Source organism: Mustela putorius, unplaced genomic scaffold (genome assembly GCF_011764305.1).
Source record: "Mustela putorius furo isolate JIRA1106 unplaced genomic scaffold, ASM1176430v1.1 tig00003853_pilon_pilon_pilon, whole genome shotgun sequence".
Classification (NCBI taxonomy): Eukaryota; Metazoa; Chordata; class Mammalia; order Carnivora; family Mustelidae; genus Mustela; species Mustela putorius.
The window spans coordinates 52,402,315-52,424,250 of NW_025422005.1; the positions used below are offsets into that span (position 1 = coordinate 52,402,315).

The 21,936-nt window shown below is 36.9% G+C and overlaps 1 protein-coding gene across 1 annotated transcript; it reads right to left on the reverse strand.

The window, feature by feature from the left end:
* Positions 1-10,806: 10,806 nt before the first annotated feature.
* On the reverse strand, positions 10,807-11,325 carry LOC101680000 (translationally-controlled tumor protein-like). Its single transcript, XM_045063431.1, has one exon. It carries the CDS (start codon positions 11,323-11,325, stop codon positions 10,807-10,809), a length of 519 nt encoding a protein of 172 aa, XP_044919366.1.
* Positions 11,326-21,936: the final 10,611 nt, after the last annotated feature.

Genomic DNA, 21,936 nt, shown 5'->3' on the forward strand with positions numbered 1-21,936 from the left:
CAAGTTTGCACTGATCAATTCCACCCCCACTCACACTCGCAGTCACGGCATTCCGAATGACCCATTCTCCAAATTCTTCCATCGCCACCTCCCGTTCTGTAACCACCCCTTTTGTTCAACCTTTCATGTACTTGAATTTTCTCACCCCAAGAGAGCAAGGGCTATGTCAGATGATCATGGGATGTAGTGCTTAGTGTGGTGCTTAGTACACAGAATTAGCCTCCTCCAGCAAAGAAGTGTTCTTACGGAAACAGGAGAAAGAAGCCTGCCTCTCACATGCCACCTCCTTTGTAGCACTGGAGTCCCCTCAGTGCTTTGAGCTTCTTTTCATAACAGCGATTTTGGGCATTGACTTGACTCTTTCAGTAGCTTGATTTCTCTCTCAACACTTTCTCATGCAGCATCAATATTAGGAAACTTCTTTGTCTCATGTCTTTGAACTACTTGATCACAGTGTTCTTAGACCACAGCCAAGAGAGAGCCTTCTTCCTGCCTCCTCTCTCTTCTCCCATCCCTTAGAACTCCTATAGTTCTTCAGTCCTTTTAATTCCTTCTCCTTTCCACAAACCCCCTGCCTCCTCTCGTGTCCTAGCTCTGAGTTATCTTCTCCACTGCCAGGTGCTACTGATAAAGGCACAAACCTGAGGAATCTGGAAGAAATGATGAGAAATTGCAACGATATGGGTTTTATTATTTTCTTTAACCCAAAGACTTCTTATACTGAGATCTTTTACTCTTGATAGTTTTTTCTCCATTTTTTCTCTTTTTTATTTGCCTTGTATGAGTTTGAAGGTTATCTTTTCCATATTTTTACAGTAGTTACCCCCAAATACTTTAAAATGGACACTTTAAAAAGTCTAATGTTAACTTCTTTCTATTTCTTGCCAAATACAAAGATACTAGTGTTTCAGATCTAATCAATCTTCTCCCAGATTACATACCATTGTAATCTAATATTTGGTTTTATATGTTTTTTTAATTGGATAAAGTAGGCATTATTTTATTTGGTCACTATTTGTTTAGATTTACCTACATATTTACAGAAATCTTGAATGGTCATTTCTTTCTGCATCTGAGACTTTCCATTGGTTTTACTTCTACCCGGAGCTCATCCTTGAGAATTATCCTTAAGAATCTATTGGTAAATTCTGTTATCTTGTTTTCTTTTAGCCTGGATGTCTTAGTCTTTCCCTCCCCTTCTTGAAAGATTATTTCACCACATATTCCTTTGTAGGTTGACAATTATTTTCACTGAGGGCTTTAAAAATATCATTCATTGTCTTCTGGTTTTCATTATCATTGTTGAAAAGTCACTCAATCAGGCTATTTGCAGTATCTTTGTGGAAAGTCTTGACTCTCTAGTTGCTTTTCAGGTCTTTCCTTTACCTTTGATACTTTGTAGTTTCACTATTATTTATTTCTTAATGCTAATTTCTTTCTCCTTATCTTTGGCTGAAACTTTGGACTTCCCAAATCTGAGGATTAGTTGTGTGTGTGTGTGTGTGTGTGTGTGTGTTTAATTTCTGGAAAGTTTTGTCTATTATCTTCTGAACTATTCCTTCTTCTTCATTTCCTTTACTATTTTTCTGAAACTCCACTTAAAAATACGTTAAAACTTGTCCGTCTTCAGGGTATTTCAATCTGTCTCTTCCTTTATTTTCATGCTAACAGTGTATCCTTTATAACCTTCAGTAGCATTGAAAAAAATCCACCTCTAGCTAAATATAATTGGAAGTACAAAGCTCCAGAAAGGGAGCTGGAAGTAACCAAACATTGTTCTGTCCCAGTACAAAAGCTTAATCTTTAGACCTAATCCACTAGCTGGCCCTGGTCCATCTCTGGGAAGTCCAAAATGCTTTAAAAACTACTGGTTCCATACCCAGCTCCGTCACAATAATCACAACTCTGCACTAGTTTGCAACACAAAGTTGGACAGATATCAAAAGTAGGATCTCCACTTTTTAAAAATAAGCTCTATGCCCAGTGCAGGGCTTGAACTCATGAGACCAAGATCAGTAGTCTCAAGAGTCACATACTCTCCCAACTGAGCCAGCCAGGTGCCCCAATCTCTATTTTTATGTGCTGAGTTTGATGGATTTGCAGTCAGAAATGCTATCCATCTTTGTATAGACAACTACCATGTTGCTTCATTACTCTACATCTAATGACCAGACTTCCAAAATAATGTGCTCATCCTCAAAGTACTCCATACCTACCGACTAGTTTATCTGGACTGCTCGTGTCATTCCTGCTAGAAAAACAGAAATAAATTTAATTAAATAATTGTCCTGGTCATCACTCACCAGACCAGGTGACAACTCACAGCACACACATACCATTTCAAATCCTTTTTGGAAATAGATATTTAAAATAAATAAATAACAAGGGCTTTCTCTGAATAATATTGTGTCCACACTTGGTATTAATTTATTTATACTATGAAAGCAAGTGTTTTATGTGATCTTCATATAGTTGGATTAAGGTGGGTTTTGTCTTTGTATTGAGTACAAGGATGACTATAGCCAATGTTCCAGAAAAGAAACTTCTAGGAAATAAAGTGTTATGTAAAAGTGTTCCACAGACAAGCAAGTATGAGAAACATTGCATTAAATTTGGTTAACAAAGTTAAATAGGCTTCTTTACTGCAGGAATTTTCAGAACCTTTAATATACTAATGCACTAATGTCAATCCAAAGATTATAAGCACTTTTTAATGTATTTGACCACAGCATAGTTTGAGCATTTTGCAAGATGTGTTCCATGTTTGTGTTTGAGTTTCTTATAAAATGTGTTCCACAAGAGATTTGCCAATCTTGTTGGAAGACAGGCATTGCCTTATTGCTCAACTTTCTTCCTCTTGAGGAAGAGAAAAACAGCAATCCCATGAGAAGCCTCTCTTTTGGAGCCATCTGGTGTTGATTTTTCATCCGTCAGATGAAATATCTCTGTCACAGCCATCTGAAAGAGATGTTCATTGTCACAAAGTGTTTTGTCTGACCACTCTGAGTAAGCACAGACCTCCCCGCTTCCTCATTTGGTTTCTTAAGACAGCTCCAACCCTACCCTGTTCCTGGAATCTTCTCCTCATGTCTCCACTCACCAACTTTGGCTTTCAACCTTCATTACTTGCTATCTCCACTGAGCTCTGTGCCTTGGCTTTTTGGTTGCCCTTGTTATTTTCAAGAACCCATTCTCTTTCTGGCTGTAATACTTACCTCCTGCACTGTGTTTTAGATCTCCACTTCCTGCACTAAATAGTATGTTCCTGTCCACCTAACAACCTTAGCTACTAGCAACCTCTTGCTTCTATGTCCTTACACATTGTTTCCAACTTCCCCATAGATGTTTATTCTAGCCATTTCCTTGACCTTCACCTGTGGCATGAACCACAGCCACGAAGTAACATTGACTACTGATGCTTGCCAGGACCACAATTGGAAGGAATTCTCTTGCCACATAAAAGATAAATGCAGTTGTCGGAGTGTACCTTGAGTACCAAGGCTCAAAATTAGTGCTTGGATTCTTTGGAGATTCCCATGGTTTGCAGGGTATACTGCATTAGTCAGTGTGCGTCTTAGAGTCATTTTGCATCAATAAACAATAGCCTTATGAAGACTTGTTTCTTTTCTATTTTTAATATCTTTTATCCTGTTACACAACACACCATAAATCTTGTTCATTCACATGTTATTAGGAGTCATGGCAGCTCTTTGCTTGTAGACTAGATATTATGAATGACCTGTCATTTTATTTGATCTTATTTTGTTTTTAGTTATTTTTTTCTGTTTAAGTGCCCAAAGCCCTACAGGCAAAAATGCCTTCAAATTAAAATGCATGGTTAATATTCCAGACCACACACTTGGTTCTTCATGTGGCTTTGGAGTTTTGCTGCTGAGATGATGGTGCATGATATTCTCATAGTGAGAAAATGTGACCAATTCAGCTAATTTTGAAGAATTCCTTTGTTCCCTCAGGCAAACTTGGCATGATTTGTTAAAGGTTCAGTTGGGATAACCCATATTCTTTCCCCAAGGTCCCTTTTCAAATTCCCGGTCAATCAGTTTAATGAAAGGTAAGCAAGCACCTGACTTTATAGAGCAGCCTAATAGCATGAGTTTCTTGGTGTGTGTGTATGTGTCTGAGTGTGTCTGTGTGTGTGTGGGTGAGAGAGAGAGAGAGAAACGAGAGAGTGAGAACATCTGTAGTAGGGAAAACTAAGGGGAGATGACAAGTCTCTTATTCAGTGGCACCATAAAGGAAGAACCTTTATTTTTTTTTAATTTTTTATTTCTTTTCAGAGTAACAGAATTCAATGTTTTTTGCACCACATCCAGTGCTCCATGCAATACATGCCCTCCCTAATACCCACCACCTGGTTCCCCCAACCTCCCACCCCCCGCCCCTTCAAAACCCTCAGATTGTTTTTCAGAGTCCATAGTCTCTCATGGTTAAGGAAGAACCTTTAAATATCGTAAAAAATAGACAAGGTTGTTTATCGATTGAGAGACAGATACTATCACAAAAAGACACCTCAGTGCTTATGTTCATTAACCAGGATGAATACATTTACAAAGGATTTAGAGGATGCAGTAAATCATATTTTTAAGGACTATGGCTACCCCATGCTGAGGTAAACCAGGTTCAGAGCCGCCCTCAGAGACAACTGCTGTTTGCCCAAGCCTACCTGTGCCTGTCCCATCACACCACTTCCACCCCCCCCCCCCCCACAATAACCCGGAGCAAGCCCGGGCTGCCCTTGTTTCAGGCTTCTCTGATACCGCTTGGCTCACCCACATTCCCTCTCTGGACGCATCCACACACTCTCACCCCTGAGTCAGGAGTCCTTGGCAGTGGGGCTTAATTATGTTTCCTTGCAGGTATTGGCTGTTTTTCTTCCCGTCCACCTAGCCAAAGCTTACTCATCTGTCATTTCAAACTCATATCAATTCACTTCTAAATTCCAAAAAGGTAGAGGCTATGTCTGTTTTATTTCCAGTCATTTATCCTGTACCTGACACAGAATAAATTCTCAAAAAATATCTGTTGAGTAAATAGGAGATGAATGAGTGTGTTTCAAACATGGTTACAGGATCAGGAAACCCTTGGGGGGTCAAAGTGTCCAGTCCTGCAGGGGGCAGCTCAATTATTTACCTGTCCCTTCCCTCGATGTGCATTAAGCTCCAACTCTGTACCAGGGCTCCCCTAGCTTTTGCAGGAGATGCAAAGTTAAATCATATTTGAACCCAATTCTCCAAAAATCTATAGTTCAGTAGGGGAAGTTTGGTATGCACATCAACAACGAAAACACAGGATTGGAAGTGGCAAAAGCCAAGAGAGGAAACCTATGATAGATGAGAAGAGGAAAGAGATTAATTAAGTAAGATGTTAAAATAAGACTTCGCTGTCTCACTTGGAGAACAACCCAACAGGTGTAAGTATCAGACTGGGTCTCCAGTGCATTAGAGGAAGAAGCTAAGAGGCTTACCTTGAGAGAACAGAGGTGATGATGTCCCAAAGGCCAGGTCAGAGGGGATTTCTTTGGAGAGAATAATCAGTGCGCTATGCATTGCCCACTCACTGACTATGCGGATAGAAGAAAAGGCGTCAATTTGCTGCACCTTAAGCCAAGTGAGGGAGCTCTAAGGGCACCTGGGAAGTTTGGGGAACATGAAGACCTGGGAATTAACCTAATCCAGTCATCTCAAAGTGAGTGACCAGTCTGAGCAGAGCACACAGAGAGGAATGTATTGGCAGCAATCAGCAGTTCCACAAACAGCGGGGCGAACATTTGTGTTTTCCAGGAAGGAAAGATGTAGATCCCATGAAAAGGGGCTGATCTGAAATCTTCTCAAAATGAATCATGCTCAAGAAGGCTCCCGAGCAAGGAGAAAGGACCCAAAGGATGAGGGTCTGTGTGCAGTATGTTTGGAAGTCCAGGCCTGGGAACAGCTCGTAAAGCAGCTGCCAGAGGGCAAGCTCATGTATGTGGGACTGGGCACAGCCCGGGGCGAGGAGTCACTGCCATCTGAGGTCTCCGTGGGATGTTCTCCAGAAAACCCACAAAAGCACTTCATAAGAGCCAGAATCCTGTGGAGCAAAGTACACTGCAGCTGCTCCGGCCATATAAAACAGTGCCGTTCCCCTAATCCCCTGTGCCTTGGCCTGAATCTGAGGGCTTAGACAAGCCAGCAGCCAGTGAGCAGAAGAAGTAGCTGGAAACTGGTGAAGACGCCGACCAGGAACATCACGGCCTCTTCTGTGGACTTCCCTGCCTAGGTCAGGCCCCCACTGGGATGAGAAGCTTTATATTGGACAAGAATTTGAAGTTGTGATGGTTACCCTGGACCAGGCTGAAGCTATGTGATTATTAGGCTAGAGTGGATTTTTTTAATGCCCAAACAAAGGGACTATTTATTATCTAAGCATGACTGGAAAAGCCAAGGGACCTGCCAATATTTTATCTGTGCAGGGAATGAAAGAGAAGGGACGGGAAAGATTTTTTTTAATTTTTTTATTAAAATGCAATACACATACAGCAATTACCTTTATTGTAAGTATACAGCTTGACAAATTTTCACAAACTGAACACATCCATGTAGCCAGCACACAGATCAAACTATAACCCCCCAGAAAACCCCTTTGGGCCCCCTCTGAGTACTCCTTCTCCCTCAGATAACGACAATGCTGACTTCTAAGAGTGCAGATGAGTTTGACCTTTTGTATCTTACATAAACAGAATCATACGTTATGAGCGCACTATGACTCTTTTGTGTCTTTTTTTGCTTAACATGCCGCTTATGAGATTCGCCCATGTTGTCATAGATTTTTTTTTATGATTCTATTTATTTATTTGAGATAGAAAGAGAGGGAAAGAGTGAACATAATCAGGGGATAGAGGGAGAGAGAGAAGCAGGCTCCCCGCTGAGCAAGGAGCCTGATGCAGGACTCGATCCCAGGACCCCGGGATCATGACATGAGCCGAAGGCAGACCCTTAACGACAGAACTACTCAGGTTTCCCCTCACAGAATTTTTTTATTTTCACTGTTGTGTAGAATCCCTTTGTGTGGCTACACCGTATTTTATTTTTCTATACTTCTGCAGATTGGCATTTGAATCGTCTTGTTATATATGTTCTAGTATAGGTCTTTATTTCTGAATATATATATACACTGCTGGTTTATAGACTGTGCACACATTCAGCTTGAGTAGATATTGCAAAAACGGCTGTATCGATTTCCTCTCCCACCCTCAGTGTATGTGAGTTCTGTTGCTTTACCACCTCACCTGATATTTTCCTAGTTTTTCATTTTATTGATTCAGATGGGAACAAGGGTATCTCATGGTGGTTTTAACTTGCTTTCTCTTGAAGACCAATAAAGGCAAACATTAAAAAAAAAATTTTGTTGGCTATTTCTCCACCTTTCTTTGTGAGACAACCAAGTTTTTGCTCTTTTTTGTAAATGGATTATCTCTCCTTTTCTTATTACTTTGTAGGAGTTCATTGCGTACACTTGATATGAAGTCTTTGTCACATGTAGGTATTGAGACTATCTTCCTTCTATCTGGGTTGCTTTCTTACTGTCTGAAGATATTTTGATGAACAGGAGTTATTAATTTTAACATAGTCCAATGTATAATGTTGGGTATGGATTCAAGTAAAAAAATTTTCTCATGGATATAACCAACACTATTCATGGAATTAATTACCTTTCCTCTATAGTGTTGTATTTGTTAGAAACTAGATTCCACAGAGGTATGGGTCTGTTTCTGGATTTTATCCTGTTCTACTGGTCATTTATCTATCTTTGCACCAATATCATACTGTTTTAATTATTTACTACAGTGTTTTGTTTTTTTTTTTAAAGATTTTATTTATTTATTTGAGGGAGAATGAGTGAGAGAGAGCATGAGAGAGGAGAAGGTCAGAGGGAGAAGCAGACTCCCCAAGGAGCCGGGAGCCTGATGCGGGACTCGATCCTGGAAGTCCGGGATCATGACCTGAGCCAAAGGCAGTTGCTCAACCAATTGAGCCACCCAGGCGCTCTTACTACAGTGTTCTAATACATAATGATATCTAGTAATGGAATTATTCTTAAAGAGCTTCTTAGGGGGTGCTTGGGTGGCTCATTCAGGGAAATGTCTGCCTTCTGCTCAGGTCTCAGGTTCTCTGTTCAGCAGGGAGCCTGCTTCTCTCTGCCTGCCACTTCCCCTGTTTGTGCATGCTCTCGCTCTGTCATATAAATAAATAAAATCTTTAAAAAAAAACAACAACAAAGAATTCCTAGAAGTTCTGAATTCTTGGGGTGCCTGGGTGATTTAGTCAGTTAAGTCAGTTAAGTGTTTGGCATCAGCTCAGGTCATGATCCTGGAGTCCCTGGATCAAGCCCCACATCAGGCTCCCTGCTTAGCAGAGAGTCTGTTTTTCCTTCTGCCCTTTACCTGCTCATGCTTTCTCACCCTGGCCATGCTCTCTGGCTCTTGCTCTCTCAAATAAATAAATGAAATCTTAAGAAAAAAAAAATTCTGAATTCTTTGTATTTTCCTATAAATTTAAATCATTGGGTGCCTGGGTGGCTCAGTCAATTAAGCATCTGCCTTTGGATCAGGTCATAATCCCAGAACCCTGGGACTGAGCCCTGTGTCAGGCTCTCTGATCAGCGGGGAGTCTCCTCCTCCCTCTGCCCCTCACCCTGCTCATGCTCTCTCACTCTCTGTCTCTAAAATACATAAAGAAAATATTTTTTTTTAAAAAAACAGAAATGTAAATTGTCTTCATAATTTTATGTCAACTACATCTCAATAAAGCTGAAATTAAAACAAAAAATAAGTAAAATCAGTTCATAATTCCTGACCAAAAAAAATGACTGGAATTTTGATAGAAACTGTTTTGAATTTATATATAAACTTTTGGGGAAATTTATATCTTTAAAAAGTTTAGTTTTATAAATCATAACCATGGTGTATCATTTTATTTAGTTATTAATTTACTTTGAGTAATGTTTTCTAGCTTTCAGTATAGGGCTCTTGCACAAATTTTGCTATATATATGCTTACATATGTTGTGCTTTTATTCTACTGCAAGGGTATTGCTTTTTTAACTTTCATTTTTTCCTTTTTTGGTATATGAAAATATAATTTGTTCTACATAGACTTTGCAAAGAATAATTTTTTTGAAGAACTTTAGTGTGCTAGGTACTCAATATGATAATTTCATTTACATTGTTGCTTTGATTTTCACCACAATCTTGCAGCTGTATTCCATCTTCATTTCTTAGAAAACACTGAGGCTCAGAATAAGGAAGAAATTTTCCCAAAGTCACACAAGAAGTATTTGGATTGGTTTTGAAGAAAAGATCAATTTTTGTATTTGAAGACATGTCATGAAAAAGGCCATTCAAGCATAGAAACTGTCATTAACAGAGCAAAAAAAGGCAGGAAAGTAAAGGAAAGGACAGGGAAGAAGGAAAGGGAAAGAGGAAAAGGAAGGAAAGGTGAGGTGTTCCTTCTCATTAGCATCTGTGGGTTCTGGTACATTGAAAAATAAAGTCAGAAAGGTAAACTGAAGACCAGACTGTAGGGTTTCCTAAGTAAATATGAAAGGTTTTTCACTTCCACTCTTTAGACTCTAGCCTGGTGGGATCTGACAAATCTGGAAGAAAAAATTGGCAATGGAATTGAGACTCATCAAGTCTACAATTTTGTCTCTCAAGCTATGTGAAACCATCAAAATGTCTGTTTTTCTGAACTTAGCAGTTACTTCTCATTGGGCAAAGTCTGGTTTGTCACCCTCTTGCTTGCCAAAAACTTGGCAAAAACTCCTACACAGAAAATATCTGCAGACCCTCAGCTCAGATCTCATGGTTTTCTGTCTTTGGAATCTTAATCCACCTAGTCTTCATGGTTTCTACAGTTTTCTGAACCTTGACATAGATGGCTATTGTAGTTTAGCTGGTTTTCCTAGTTGTCCTTGACAGGAGACTTGACCTATCCTGTATTTCTCCATTCTACCCATGGGTAGAAGTCAAACTTTACTCTTTGTGTTTCTATTAAGAGGTTTTTGATTTTTTTTTCTTGTTTGTTTTTGTTGTTGTTGTTGTTGTCACTGTTGTTTTTAAAAATTACTCATATAATTTATGTTCAATAAATATAAAGATCTTAAGTATACAGTTAGGTAAGTTGTTTTGTTATTGTGTTTGCTTCCAACTGTGTTCATCTCTTTTTATACTTTTGGTAATCTCTTCCAGAGTTAACTACTTCCTTTTGTCAGTGAGGAAATGTGTAAGGAATCTCCTTCAAATGTTGGCACGGCTATGAGCATGGCCTTTCCTTTCACCTGAACTCAGAATTAAGATTTTTGGCTCTTCTTTTTTAGGTTCCAGTCCCAGTTCCACAGTTTTCACTGTGGAAGTTATCCACAGTTTTCACTGTGGAAGTTATCCACAGTTTTCACTGTGGAAGTTATCCACAGTTTTCACTGTGGAAGTTATCCACAGTCTTCTGCTTTCTCACAATAGTCTACAACCAAGGTTGCTTCTCCAGGACTACAAGCAAGGTTGCTTCTCCAGGATGGATTTAAATATCTGTTAAATGAAGAACATCCTCTCAAATGAGTTGAAATGCATTTTATTTTTAGACAGCCTATATGACCTGATTTTTTCTTCTTAAAAACAGTTGCTCTACTCCAAATAAATCAAGGTCAAAATAAATAAAGAGCTCAAGATGACTTGAGTCCCATTTGTTTTAGTTCAGGTATTGTATGGATGAAGAGCAGTGGCCAGTTATGACAACCAGTGATACATCCAAAATCATAGCCAAATTCGTGAACATTTTTCCATTTCTAAACCACCCTTAAAGAAAATCATATATGGGGTCCCACCATCCTCATGGTAGTCTAGCAGAGCAACCATCCCATCTGGATTCATGTTTTCACCAATAAAGAACTCATAATTTTTTAAATTAGCTAAGATATGCTTGATTTTTTCTGCAACCTCTGTCATAAAAGGTTTTCTTCTTTCTGGCCTCAGTGCTTCAAGTTTACTTTTGATTGATTTCATGTCATCTTTGATGTACTTCTTGTAGGCTTCTTCTATGAAGGCAGTTTCCTGTAAGTGATGGTTCATGACAATATCAACACCAGTGATGACTATGTTTTCAGTCCCTTCACCCTTGGGGCCTTTGGTGGAGGCATTTCCACCAATAAGTGAGTCATCAATGTTACCCTCTGTCTTACTGCCATCTTCCCCAACTCTGTGCATAACCCATGGGCCATCCCATATCTTGGAGAACATCTCATCACTGTTAATGGTGTTCAGGTAGATGATCATGATGGTAGCTGGAGAGAGACAATGGAGGCCCTAGCTTAGCAGGACTCATGAGCTCTGAATGAGCATCCTGCTGCCAGAGTGGCACTTGGGGTGAGAGGGAAGCAGGTGGAAAGAGAGTAAGTTTTAATAAATGTATACATCGCATAACCAGCAATGCCAATCATGATATGGAGTATTTCCATTACATCAGAACATGCTTCATGACCCTTTAGATGTAAACCTACAGAAGGAAACATTGTTCTGATTTCTACCATTATAACTTAGTTTTGCTTTTTCTGATTTTCAGATAAATAGAATTAAACAATATGTTCAATACTGTGTCTGGCCTCTTTTACTCAGCATAATGTTTTTGAGACCCATCCATATTGTTGCATTTATGAGTTCATTTTTATTTATAAGTAGAGTTCAATATCAGGAATATACCATATTGTGTATCCAATCTCCTATTGATGGACATTTGTTTATGTTGGTTTGTGATTACTATAGCTAAAGTTGCTATGAACATTCATGTACAAGTTTTCTTGTGGACACACAGTCTCATTTCCTTTGGATATATACTTAAGAACAGAATTACTGTGTTGTATAGTGAGTGTATGTTTAACTTAATGAGAAATATATAGAAATATATAGAATATATGGAAGTTTCCTAGGGTGGCCACAACAAAGTATCACAGAATGGGTGGCTTAAAACAACTGAATTCTATTGTCTCACAGTTCTGGAGGCTAGAAGTCTAAAATCATGATATTAGGAAGGCTATGATCCCTCTAAAGGCTTTAGGAGAGGATCCTTTTTTCTTTTACAGCTACTGATAACCCCAGATGTTCCTTGGCTTCTATCACTCTAATCTCTGCCTCCATCTTTATATGACTTTCTCTTTGTACCTCTGTCTTCAATTGCCATTTTATTTATTTATTTATTTATTTATTTATTTGACAGAGAGAGTTCACAGTAGACAGAGAGGCAGGCAGAGAGAGAGAGAGGGAAACAGCATCCCTGCTGAGCAGAGATCCCGGTGTGGGACTCGATCCCAGGATCCTGAGATCATGACCTGAGCCGAAGGCAGCGGCTTAACCCACTGAGCCACCCAGGCGCCCCAATTGCCATCTTCTTATAAGAACATTAGTTGTGGGGTGCCTGGGTGGCTCAGTGGGTTAGGCCTCTGCCTTCAGCTCAGGTTGTAATCTCAGGGTCCTGGGATCTAACCCCACATCGGGCTCTCTGCTCAGTGGGGAGCCTGCTTCCTCCTCTCTCTCTTCCTGCCTCTCCGCCTACTTGTGATCTCTGTCTGTCAAATAAATAAAATCTTTAAAAAAAAAAAAGGACATTAGTTGTATTGGACTAGGAGTCCATATTATGATTCACCACATTACCTAATTGCATCTGCAGTGATCCTATTTCTAAAAAAGGCCACATTCTGAGGTACCGAGTGTTGAAATTGACTGTTCTTTTTTTCTACAATATCTAATCTTTTCAAATCTACCCAGTACATTTTTCCTTTTTGATATTGTATGTTTCAGCTCTGGAATCTCAAGTTGATTATTTTAGAGTTCCCGTTTCTCTTTTGGGATTCCATGTTTACCCATTTTGCTCATCTCTTATGTGTAGTCCTTTAACATATTTATAATAGGTGTTTTAAAAGTCTGTCTCAATACTAACATAAGGGTCAACTGTGGGCTTGCTTTTCTTGACTATATTTTCTCTTTGATTCTCCAAATGTTTAGTAATATTTTATAATGGATATTGTGGATCTATGTTATAGAGATAATGTATTTTTATATCTTTCCCCTAAAGAATATTGAGTTTGTACTAACAGACAGCTAAGCTATTGGCACATCAGTCTTATTTTTTCCAGTTTTTTGGGAAATAATTGATATACTATATAAGTTTAAGATGTATACCATGATAGTTTGGCTTACATAAGTTGTGAAAGGATTATCACAATAGGTTCAGCTAACTTCCATCATCTCATATAGATACAATATTCAAAGAAGAAAGAAGAAAAGAAAACACTTCTCCTTGTGGTGAGAACTTTTAGGATTTATCCTCTTGACTACTTTCCTATACATCACATAGCAATGTTACCTGTTGTCATCATGTTATACATTAAATCCCTAGAACTTATTTACATTATAACTAGAAATTTATACCTTTTGACCATCCAATTTTCTTCCACTTGTTTTCTCCACCCACCCCCTGTTTCTGATAACCACAAGCCTGTATTCTATTAATGCTAAATGGAATCTTGTTTTAGGTCTTGTTATAGTGGATTTATTTCCATTCTGCATTTGACTCTAGATTGGGGCCCTTAGTCCTAAGCTTATTCATAAAGTGTGGCATTCCTGAGGTCTTAGTGAAAAGTCCAAGATGTTTCTCAAACTCTTCTTACTTGGCAGAATTTGAATTTCAAATTCTTTCTGCCAGGTTCTTGCAGCTACTGAAGCCTTTGCCTCCTGGCTGCTGCTCTTTGCTAGGCTTCTTGGATTCTCACTGTGCATTTACAGTTTTGGAGTCAACTAAAAGATTTGAAAGGAATTTCAGTGAAGAACTTGAAGGGTAGGACACAACTATTAATGTAAGAGGTATGTTCTTCGTCACTCAGGATAGGCTAAGTTGATCTGCAAGAACAACTAAAAAAAAATCTTGGTTTTCAGTAGCTTTAAAAGGAGTGAGAGTTGTAGCTTGCCTCAGACTAATAACACTCCAGCTGATAACAATTATGGACTGTAGACTCTGGGCTTTATTTCAATGTTTATTTGAAAAACATACAGCTATCACACCAATCCTTTGATTTTAATCATATTATTACTTAAGTCCAGTTAATTAAAATAAAATTTGTCAATTTAAAGAAAAACATGAAAAAAATAATAGCACAATTAATGCCTGGAAATGGACAAAATTTCTGAAGGTAGTATCCTAGTTACTGATGTATGACAAATAGTAATATAAATTATTCTCCTAAGTCCAAAGCACACTTAGGTTAGGCAAAAGAATGTGTCTGAGTTGGTTACTTGAACAATGATGAACAGTTAATTAAGATAATATGATCCTTTTTACTAAAAATTGACTATAGTGGTATATTACTAAGAAGGTATAGTTTTAGGAAAATATTGAGTACATTCATAGGTTTTGAGGAATAATAGTAAGTTAAAAACAGTAAGAGTAATATTATAATTTTACTTGTAATTTGATGCTTTAACTAATACTGCCATGAAGTTTCCCATGTCTTTAGTTAAGCTGTAATATTAGACCAGATAATGACTTCTATACTTTGAATTTCTCAGTGTCTAGTTTAAAATTTGTAGAATACGCCAATATTATAATGTATTTTGAGATTTGCCAATGATGAGTAAAAATAATTATGATTCTTCAAGAAGTTTATGTAGTTTTGGCCTTGGCCATGCATATTTTACTCCTTTTCAGCTCCTTTTCTATTTCTTAAATGGCATCCCCATACTACACTGATGAAAAATGGCATAGATCCACATGCCACTATTGTTAAATGCAAGTCCATGACAACCTGAATCTAAAATGAATGCTTGAGTCAGTGTTAATGAATCAGTACGTTCATAATTGGAAAATAAGCCTCTTTCTCTGCCCCCCTGACTTGCTGATACCTCTCATTAGCTGCTGGCTCTGAGAATGCCTGTGATAAGCATCTGAAGGCAAAGTTGGATGGAGAAATATTCTAATCCTATTGACAGTAGAAGAAAAGGGAAAGGAATTGGGATTCTTCCCCCTATTTATAGCATTTTAATTAAGCTAAGACTTTGTTGTGTTGTTTACAACTAGGAGAAATACTACAGGCAGCTGCATTTTATAAATTGAGTGGCTATAAATAGAAGAATTAATACAGAAGAGATTAAAAAGCTATGTGGATAATAGGTGTCTGTTACCTCCCAGCACACTATTATGCTTTTATTAAAGAAAGCCAATCTGTATACCCACTTTTTTGAAATTGAATTTTCTAAGCTAGAAAAATTGGATCCAGAATTCTGAACCCAAGGATGCATAAGAGAATGTCCCTTTTAATTCTCACTTTAAAACTCTTTAAGCACAATTCATTCTTACATATTAGTTGTATGACTTTTTATTTGAAATCTTTCTTTTCCTAGATAGTTATCTCTTTTTCACTGCTCTAAGCCTCTGTCATAAGACCTGACACAATAAAATTCCTCAACAAATATTTTTCAAATAATCAAAAGAATAATTTTTAAAGAGAATGACTACATAAAAGTATTGTAAATACTTGTCTGATATAGCAAATAAACTAATATAAAAATTTTTTTAAAGAAGAGAAATGAGCTAAGAAGGTGAGGTAAATAATACACTTGATTTTTTCTAATGAAAATGCTAATGTGAAAACAGATTGAATAAATTTTATAGGGAATGTATAAACTAATTTTACAGAATTATACAAGGAATTAGTATAACACTGATTTTCTTGAATGTTCTCTTACTACAGTCTATGTGCCCAATACTGTGTCAAGTTTTGTGTGAAATGCATATGTGTGGAAAATCTGGTACCCCAAGTCAAAGAAGGTGATGTTCTAGAAAGAAAAACTGGAAAAGTCCTCAAACACCATTGGGTTGTGAATTTAGAAGATAGAATAGTGCTTTTAGTAAGAACTGGATTAGAAGATGTCAGCCCCAACTTTCTAAACTAGCCCCTTTGTTGTTGTTGTTATTTAAATTTAATTAGGCAACATATAGTACATCATTAGTTTTTGATGCAGTGCACAATGATTCATTAGTAGCATATAACACCCAGTGTTCATCACATCATGTGACAGCTTCTTATATTACTGTGCTGGGATCACTTTAAAATCCTGTCATATGAGTGGTCTTTAAACCACAACACCACCCACCCTCTCTTCACCTTAAAATAATCAAACCACATTATATTTTGTTGATCCCTAGCTTCTGGGAACTGTCCTAAACTTCCCCTACTATTTACTCCATTTCTTTCTGAATTTCAATTTTTCAAAAACTTGTAATATTGCCATTTATGCTTAGGACAAAAACATACAGCTGGTTTTTAAAAAATACCTTATCATTTGTGAGGGAGAAGAGAGGATAGGCACTGCCGCTCTCTTTCTCTCCTTTTGTTTTTCTTTATTTTCTCATTTTCTTTCTTTCTATCTTTTTTTTGGAATTAAAGTAATTCAAGTGCTAGTTTAAAAAGTCAAATAATACTACAAGTATTTTAAAACAGTTGTCTGTCCTGCCAGACTCCATTCCTAATTTCTCTCTGCATAAGGAAGCATTTCCAAGTTTTTTAGCCATATTTTCTGGCATTTACCTCTATATTTCTAAATTACATGGTAAGTGCTATTGCTTGATCTTTTGTTTTTTGTTTTTCCTTTTCAAATATTGCCTGCCAAATTCCTGTGATGGAAAACTCTCAGATCTCTAATCCCCACAATAGTACATATTTCCTTTTTCTTCATCTTTTCAAAGTAGTTACATCACCATTTGTGGTTAAATTATTACTCAGTGTTTTGATTATTAAGGCTATAAGATATTATTTTCAGCTAAGCCATAAAGATTCTCTTAATAAAATCACCCCTACTTGTCTTAATTATCCCTAAATTTCCTGACAGATCTAAGAAGTCTCCTCTCCATATTTTCAAACACAGTTGATGATCTCTCAAGTCATTTTTCTCATAGCAGGACATCCTTCTTATGCCTCTCTGTCCTCCTGCTCTTACCTACACTGGATGCTCTCTTGGCATTGTCCTAATACTTCAATTGACAATTTTTCTTGCAAATGTCAGTATCTATAGGTACTTCCCTCTTAGGTTGCTTAGTTGTCTAAAGGAAGAGAATAGAGAACAGTTATTTATTTATGGAATGTTTGATGTGCGTCAGACACTGAGGTTTGATCTCAGCTAATTATTTCACTTGATGATCCTATAAACTCCACTAGTGGATGAAGAAATAAAAGCTCAGAGAATTGAAATTATTTGTCCATGGTCACACAGCAGGCAAATGTCATTGATAGATTTCAAATCCAGGTCTATCTGACTCCAATAAGCGTGCAGTATTATTTTAGTACCCTTGACTAGTCCTAGAAGATGGAGAGAAATCACAGAAAAGATACAGTCTGTTATGTCATGTCAAGAAATTAGATCATATTTGGTAAGAAGAAGGGAAGACCTGGAAGTCCCTTTTCTTTATTCTTCCTTTTTTATCTTCTCCTTCCCTTAGATCCCAAGCTCCATTACACTTACTGCCAACTCCTGTCATCACAGCAAGACCTTATCTTCTTGCCTCTGTCATGGAGGATAATGACAAATGTTGACATTTTTCAAAGGGAATACCCACAAAACAACAGATCTCTCTCTTGATAATACTGATCGCCTCTTCTCTTATTACTTTTATGTATGTTTTGCTGAAAATCTCCCCCTCCAGGTATGAGAATGTATGAGAATGTATGAGAATGTATTGGTATGAATGTAATTAAGAATTCCTTTTGGCTACATATAAAACACAAATATTGACAAGCAAATAGACATTTCTTAAGACTCCATTGTATTTATTAATCAAGAAAATTAACTTATGGTGTGCCTGGGTGGCTCAGTCATTAAGTATCTGCCTTCAGCTCAGGATCAAATCTCGCATCTGGTTCCCTACTAGGCGGGAAACTTGCTTCTCCCTCTCCCAGTTACCCTGCTTGTGTTCCCTCTCTCATTGACTGTCTCTCCCTGTCAAATGAATTAATAAAAGCTTAAAAAAGAAGAAAATTAATTTATATCAAGATGTAGAAATGAACATGTATAAGAGATCCAAATTGGAATCCCCAAAAGAGATCAGAGCTGCAGAGAAAGATTTGTGAATATCTTTGCTGAATTTACTGAATTTAGAGTCAAAGAAGCATAGTAGGAGATGGCCTGGGGAGAGAAGATGTTCTGGTTGTGTAGACTTTTCTATAAAAATATTTCTCATAGATAAAAAATAAATGCCTTATCTCGGCATTTTTGAGATATAAATGGTGAATTTTCAATTAAATGCACAATTCATTAAGTTTTCAAGAAGAATCAATACTTACATATGGCTAAAAATATTGATTTAAAACAAACATGAAAAATCTTTATATATGGAAATATAAAACTTGACATAATAATAAATAGAAAAGGCAGGACACAAAATCAAATGCATTCACTGATTAGTGTTATAAAATGTATAAAAGACTTCTTATGAGAATTAGAAAAAATGCAGAAATGTTAATGACTGAGTTTTTAAAAACTAATGCATTTTGCTGACAAGTTAATATAAACATTTATAGAAAAAATACTTTAACTTGGGGTAATCTTTAAAGTGGTTACAAACAAAAATTTATTTACAACTTTTATTTTTTGGCTCATAATAGAAAATGTTAACTCAGCTATACTCTCAAGGCATGGAAACGTGTTTTATTTATTTTCAAATGGAAATTGCCATAGAGCATATTTTCTGAATTTACAGAATAAACATACCTAGAGTATGATGCATTTAGGAAAAAAAAATTACCTAAGTCTCTGCTATAAACCACCACATCCAGAACCAATTTGCTGAGGCCCTGTGGTAGCCCAAATCTCATAAGAAAATCCCCTACAGTGGGTTTTTTTAAAAATATTAAAATCTAGTAAAGAGAATTCCAGTGGTTATTCCACACCTTTGTGAAGATCTAAGTCATGTTACAGGAAATTCTGGGAATTCTGAAAATGCCTCCAAGATTGGAAAGCAAAAGTAGATTTTTCATTTCTTTCAAGTATCTTTACTTATACAGTTAGCTATGAACTGTTCAACAGTAGGACAGACCCATTAATCTCTCAGTGCACTTTATTTAGAATGGCTTTGATAATTGTTCCTCTATTGATAGACTTAAAGGTTATTAGTATCCATGTAGATAATTTCACAGGTTGCAAGGGACATACGGAATTCACTTAATATTAAAACTTTGTTTTCATTTCTTGTAAATTATTAATTAGCCTTAATCTGGATATAGATTGGTTCATATTTGCATTCATTGTCTACATATCTTTCTTTTCTTTTTTTCAATGAATGTGATATGTGCATGTCCATGTGTCATTTTTTGTGGCTATTATCAGACATTGTCTTAGAAAACGGAAAACTTTTGTACAATTTATAAAGAGGAAATCTGTTACCATCCAGAGACTAAACACCAACTAGATTGCTTCCAAATGTGTTTACTTACCATATTCCTATTTTTTAAATATTTAGCTCACATTCAAGTTTTCATGCATTTAGGGGTAAGCTGAATACATTTTTATATAAATTTGCCCCTCCTTTGGATTATGTCTTTATGAGAGATTCCTTAAAAGTGAGATTACAAATCAAAATTCAACATTAATTGGCTACCTATAAACTGGCCAACTTGGGGTGTTTTTTAGGCACTATATTAAAAATTAACTTATTTACACATTGGTATATTTCTTTTTCATAACTTTTCTTATAAATATAGATTTGTTTTCCATATAATTTATATCTTGCTTTTAAAAAAATATATCTATAGATAACTGAAATATATATATCTATATATATATAGATGCATTTAATGGCCATGGTTCCATGGGGTCAGGATTATAGTCATGAATCAGTTCTAGTACAGCTGTGCATCAGACTAAATTTTCTGCGGTTTTTAGTCTAGACAATAGGTTAAGAAATGTTCCCCTGCAAAAAATTACAACCTGAACATTCATTTCAAGAATTGCCAGTATCTGATAAAATGTAGTCTTCCATTCCTAAAAACAGCAGAATAATTTAATAGGTGCTGGTAGTTACATCTGGTGTCTCAGGTTTTATGACTGATAGGTCTTTAAAGACCTATGTAGATATTTTTCCTGATAGTAGAATCTTTCAGTGTGAGAAAAAATAACCTGAACTTCTTCACGTATTCCAGAATTGAGAATAGCCAACCTAGTATGTAGGACAAAGCTTGAAATCTTGACTTGTGGCTCAGCCTGTATATAGATTGCCTCGCAGCAGGGATCTCAAAAGGACGAAAACAAGAGTAAGAAAATGAAATGAAGAAAATAGGGGAATGCATTCAAATTATTTTCATTTTTATATTTAGCATTCTTTCCCCCTTCTTATTTTCATAGATATCTTACATATCCATTATTGAAAAATTAGAAAATACAAATTTAAAAAAGAAAAAGGAAGTCACCCTATATCATACTACATAGAGACCATTAATACATTGATACATAGCTTCCAGGGAAGTAAAATTTGAAGTACGTGAAAATCAGGGATTTTCTCTACTTTATTTTGTTAATCTCTGTATCAGTTTTCCTACTTTTTAGGAGCTTTGAGTAGAGGCCCTAGTGGCACTGGTTCAGGAAAGTACAAGTGTATCTCTGTCAGGAGATGTAAAAAATATTCAGTCTCATCATCACCCTGAATATAACTCAACTGCCCCCACTTATCCCTCATCTGTATCCCCAAGAAAGGAAGGAATTCTGGCCAAGGTAATGCTCTATCTTTTCTACCAGCTCCCAATTCCATCTTCTTTAAAAAAGATTTTATTTATTTATTTGACAGACACAGATCACATGTCAGCAGAGAGGCAGGCGGTGGGGTGTGGGGGCAGCAGCCTCCCTGCTGAGATCATGACCTGAGCCCAAGACAGAGGCTTTAACCCACTGAGCTACCCAGGCACCCCGCAATTCCACCTTTTAATGCATTATTTTCTTTTAAAGTCTGCATTTTATGTTGATCAAGGTGGACCTGGGAAGAGAAACAAATGAAGAGAAGGTAAATAATAGCGCTGCCTCAGGGAAATGATGGGTCCCAGAATCTCACAAGTCCACATTAGTGTTCACAAATATTTAGAGGATTCAAAACCTCTTAATGAAAACAGTAATCTTAAATCGAGATACTGTAAGGTTGGCAAAATTATTTTGAAGTTCTCTCTTATTATCAGCAAATTTATATGTAAAGAAAAATCATTATCTTTATCTTTCTGGAAACAATTCCTGAATAGAAGGAAATCATCCAAAGCTACTGAAGTATCTTCAAAATACAGCAAGTAAATTAAAAGATAAAAATGTTGAGTTCATGTTTTTTTTTTTTTTATAAGCATAGAATGTATTATTAGCCCCAGGTCTGTGAATCGCCAGGTTTACACACTTTACAGCATTCACCATAGCACATACCCTCCCCAGTGTCCATAAGAATTCATGTATTTTTAAAGCTTATACAGGTCTACCTTCTGGCTAGTATAGACAGTCCCCAACTTACGATGGTTTCACTTATTATTTTGTTACTTTATGATAATGCAAAACCAATACACATTTGATAAAAAACTGTACTTTATATTTTGATCTTTTCCTGGACTAGTGATGTGTGGACTGAGACTCTTTTTTTTTTTTAAAGATTTTATTTATTTATTAGACAGAGATCACAAGTAGGTGGAGAGGCAGCAAGAGAGAGAGAGAGAGGAGGAAGCAGGCTCCCCGCTGAGCAGAGAGCCCCAGGACCCTGGGATCATGACCTGAGCCGAAGGCAGAGGCTTTAACCAGGTGCCCCTGGTCTGATACTCTTATGTTGGGCAGCAAGCACTGAGCTAAGGCTCTCAGTCAGCCGCTTGACCAGAAGAATAAACAACC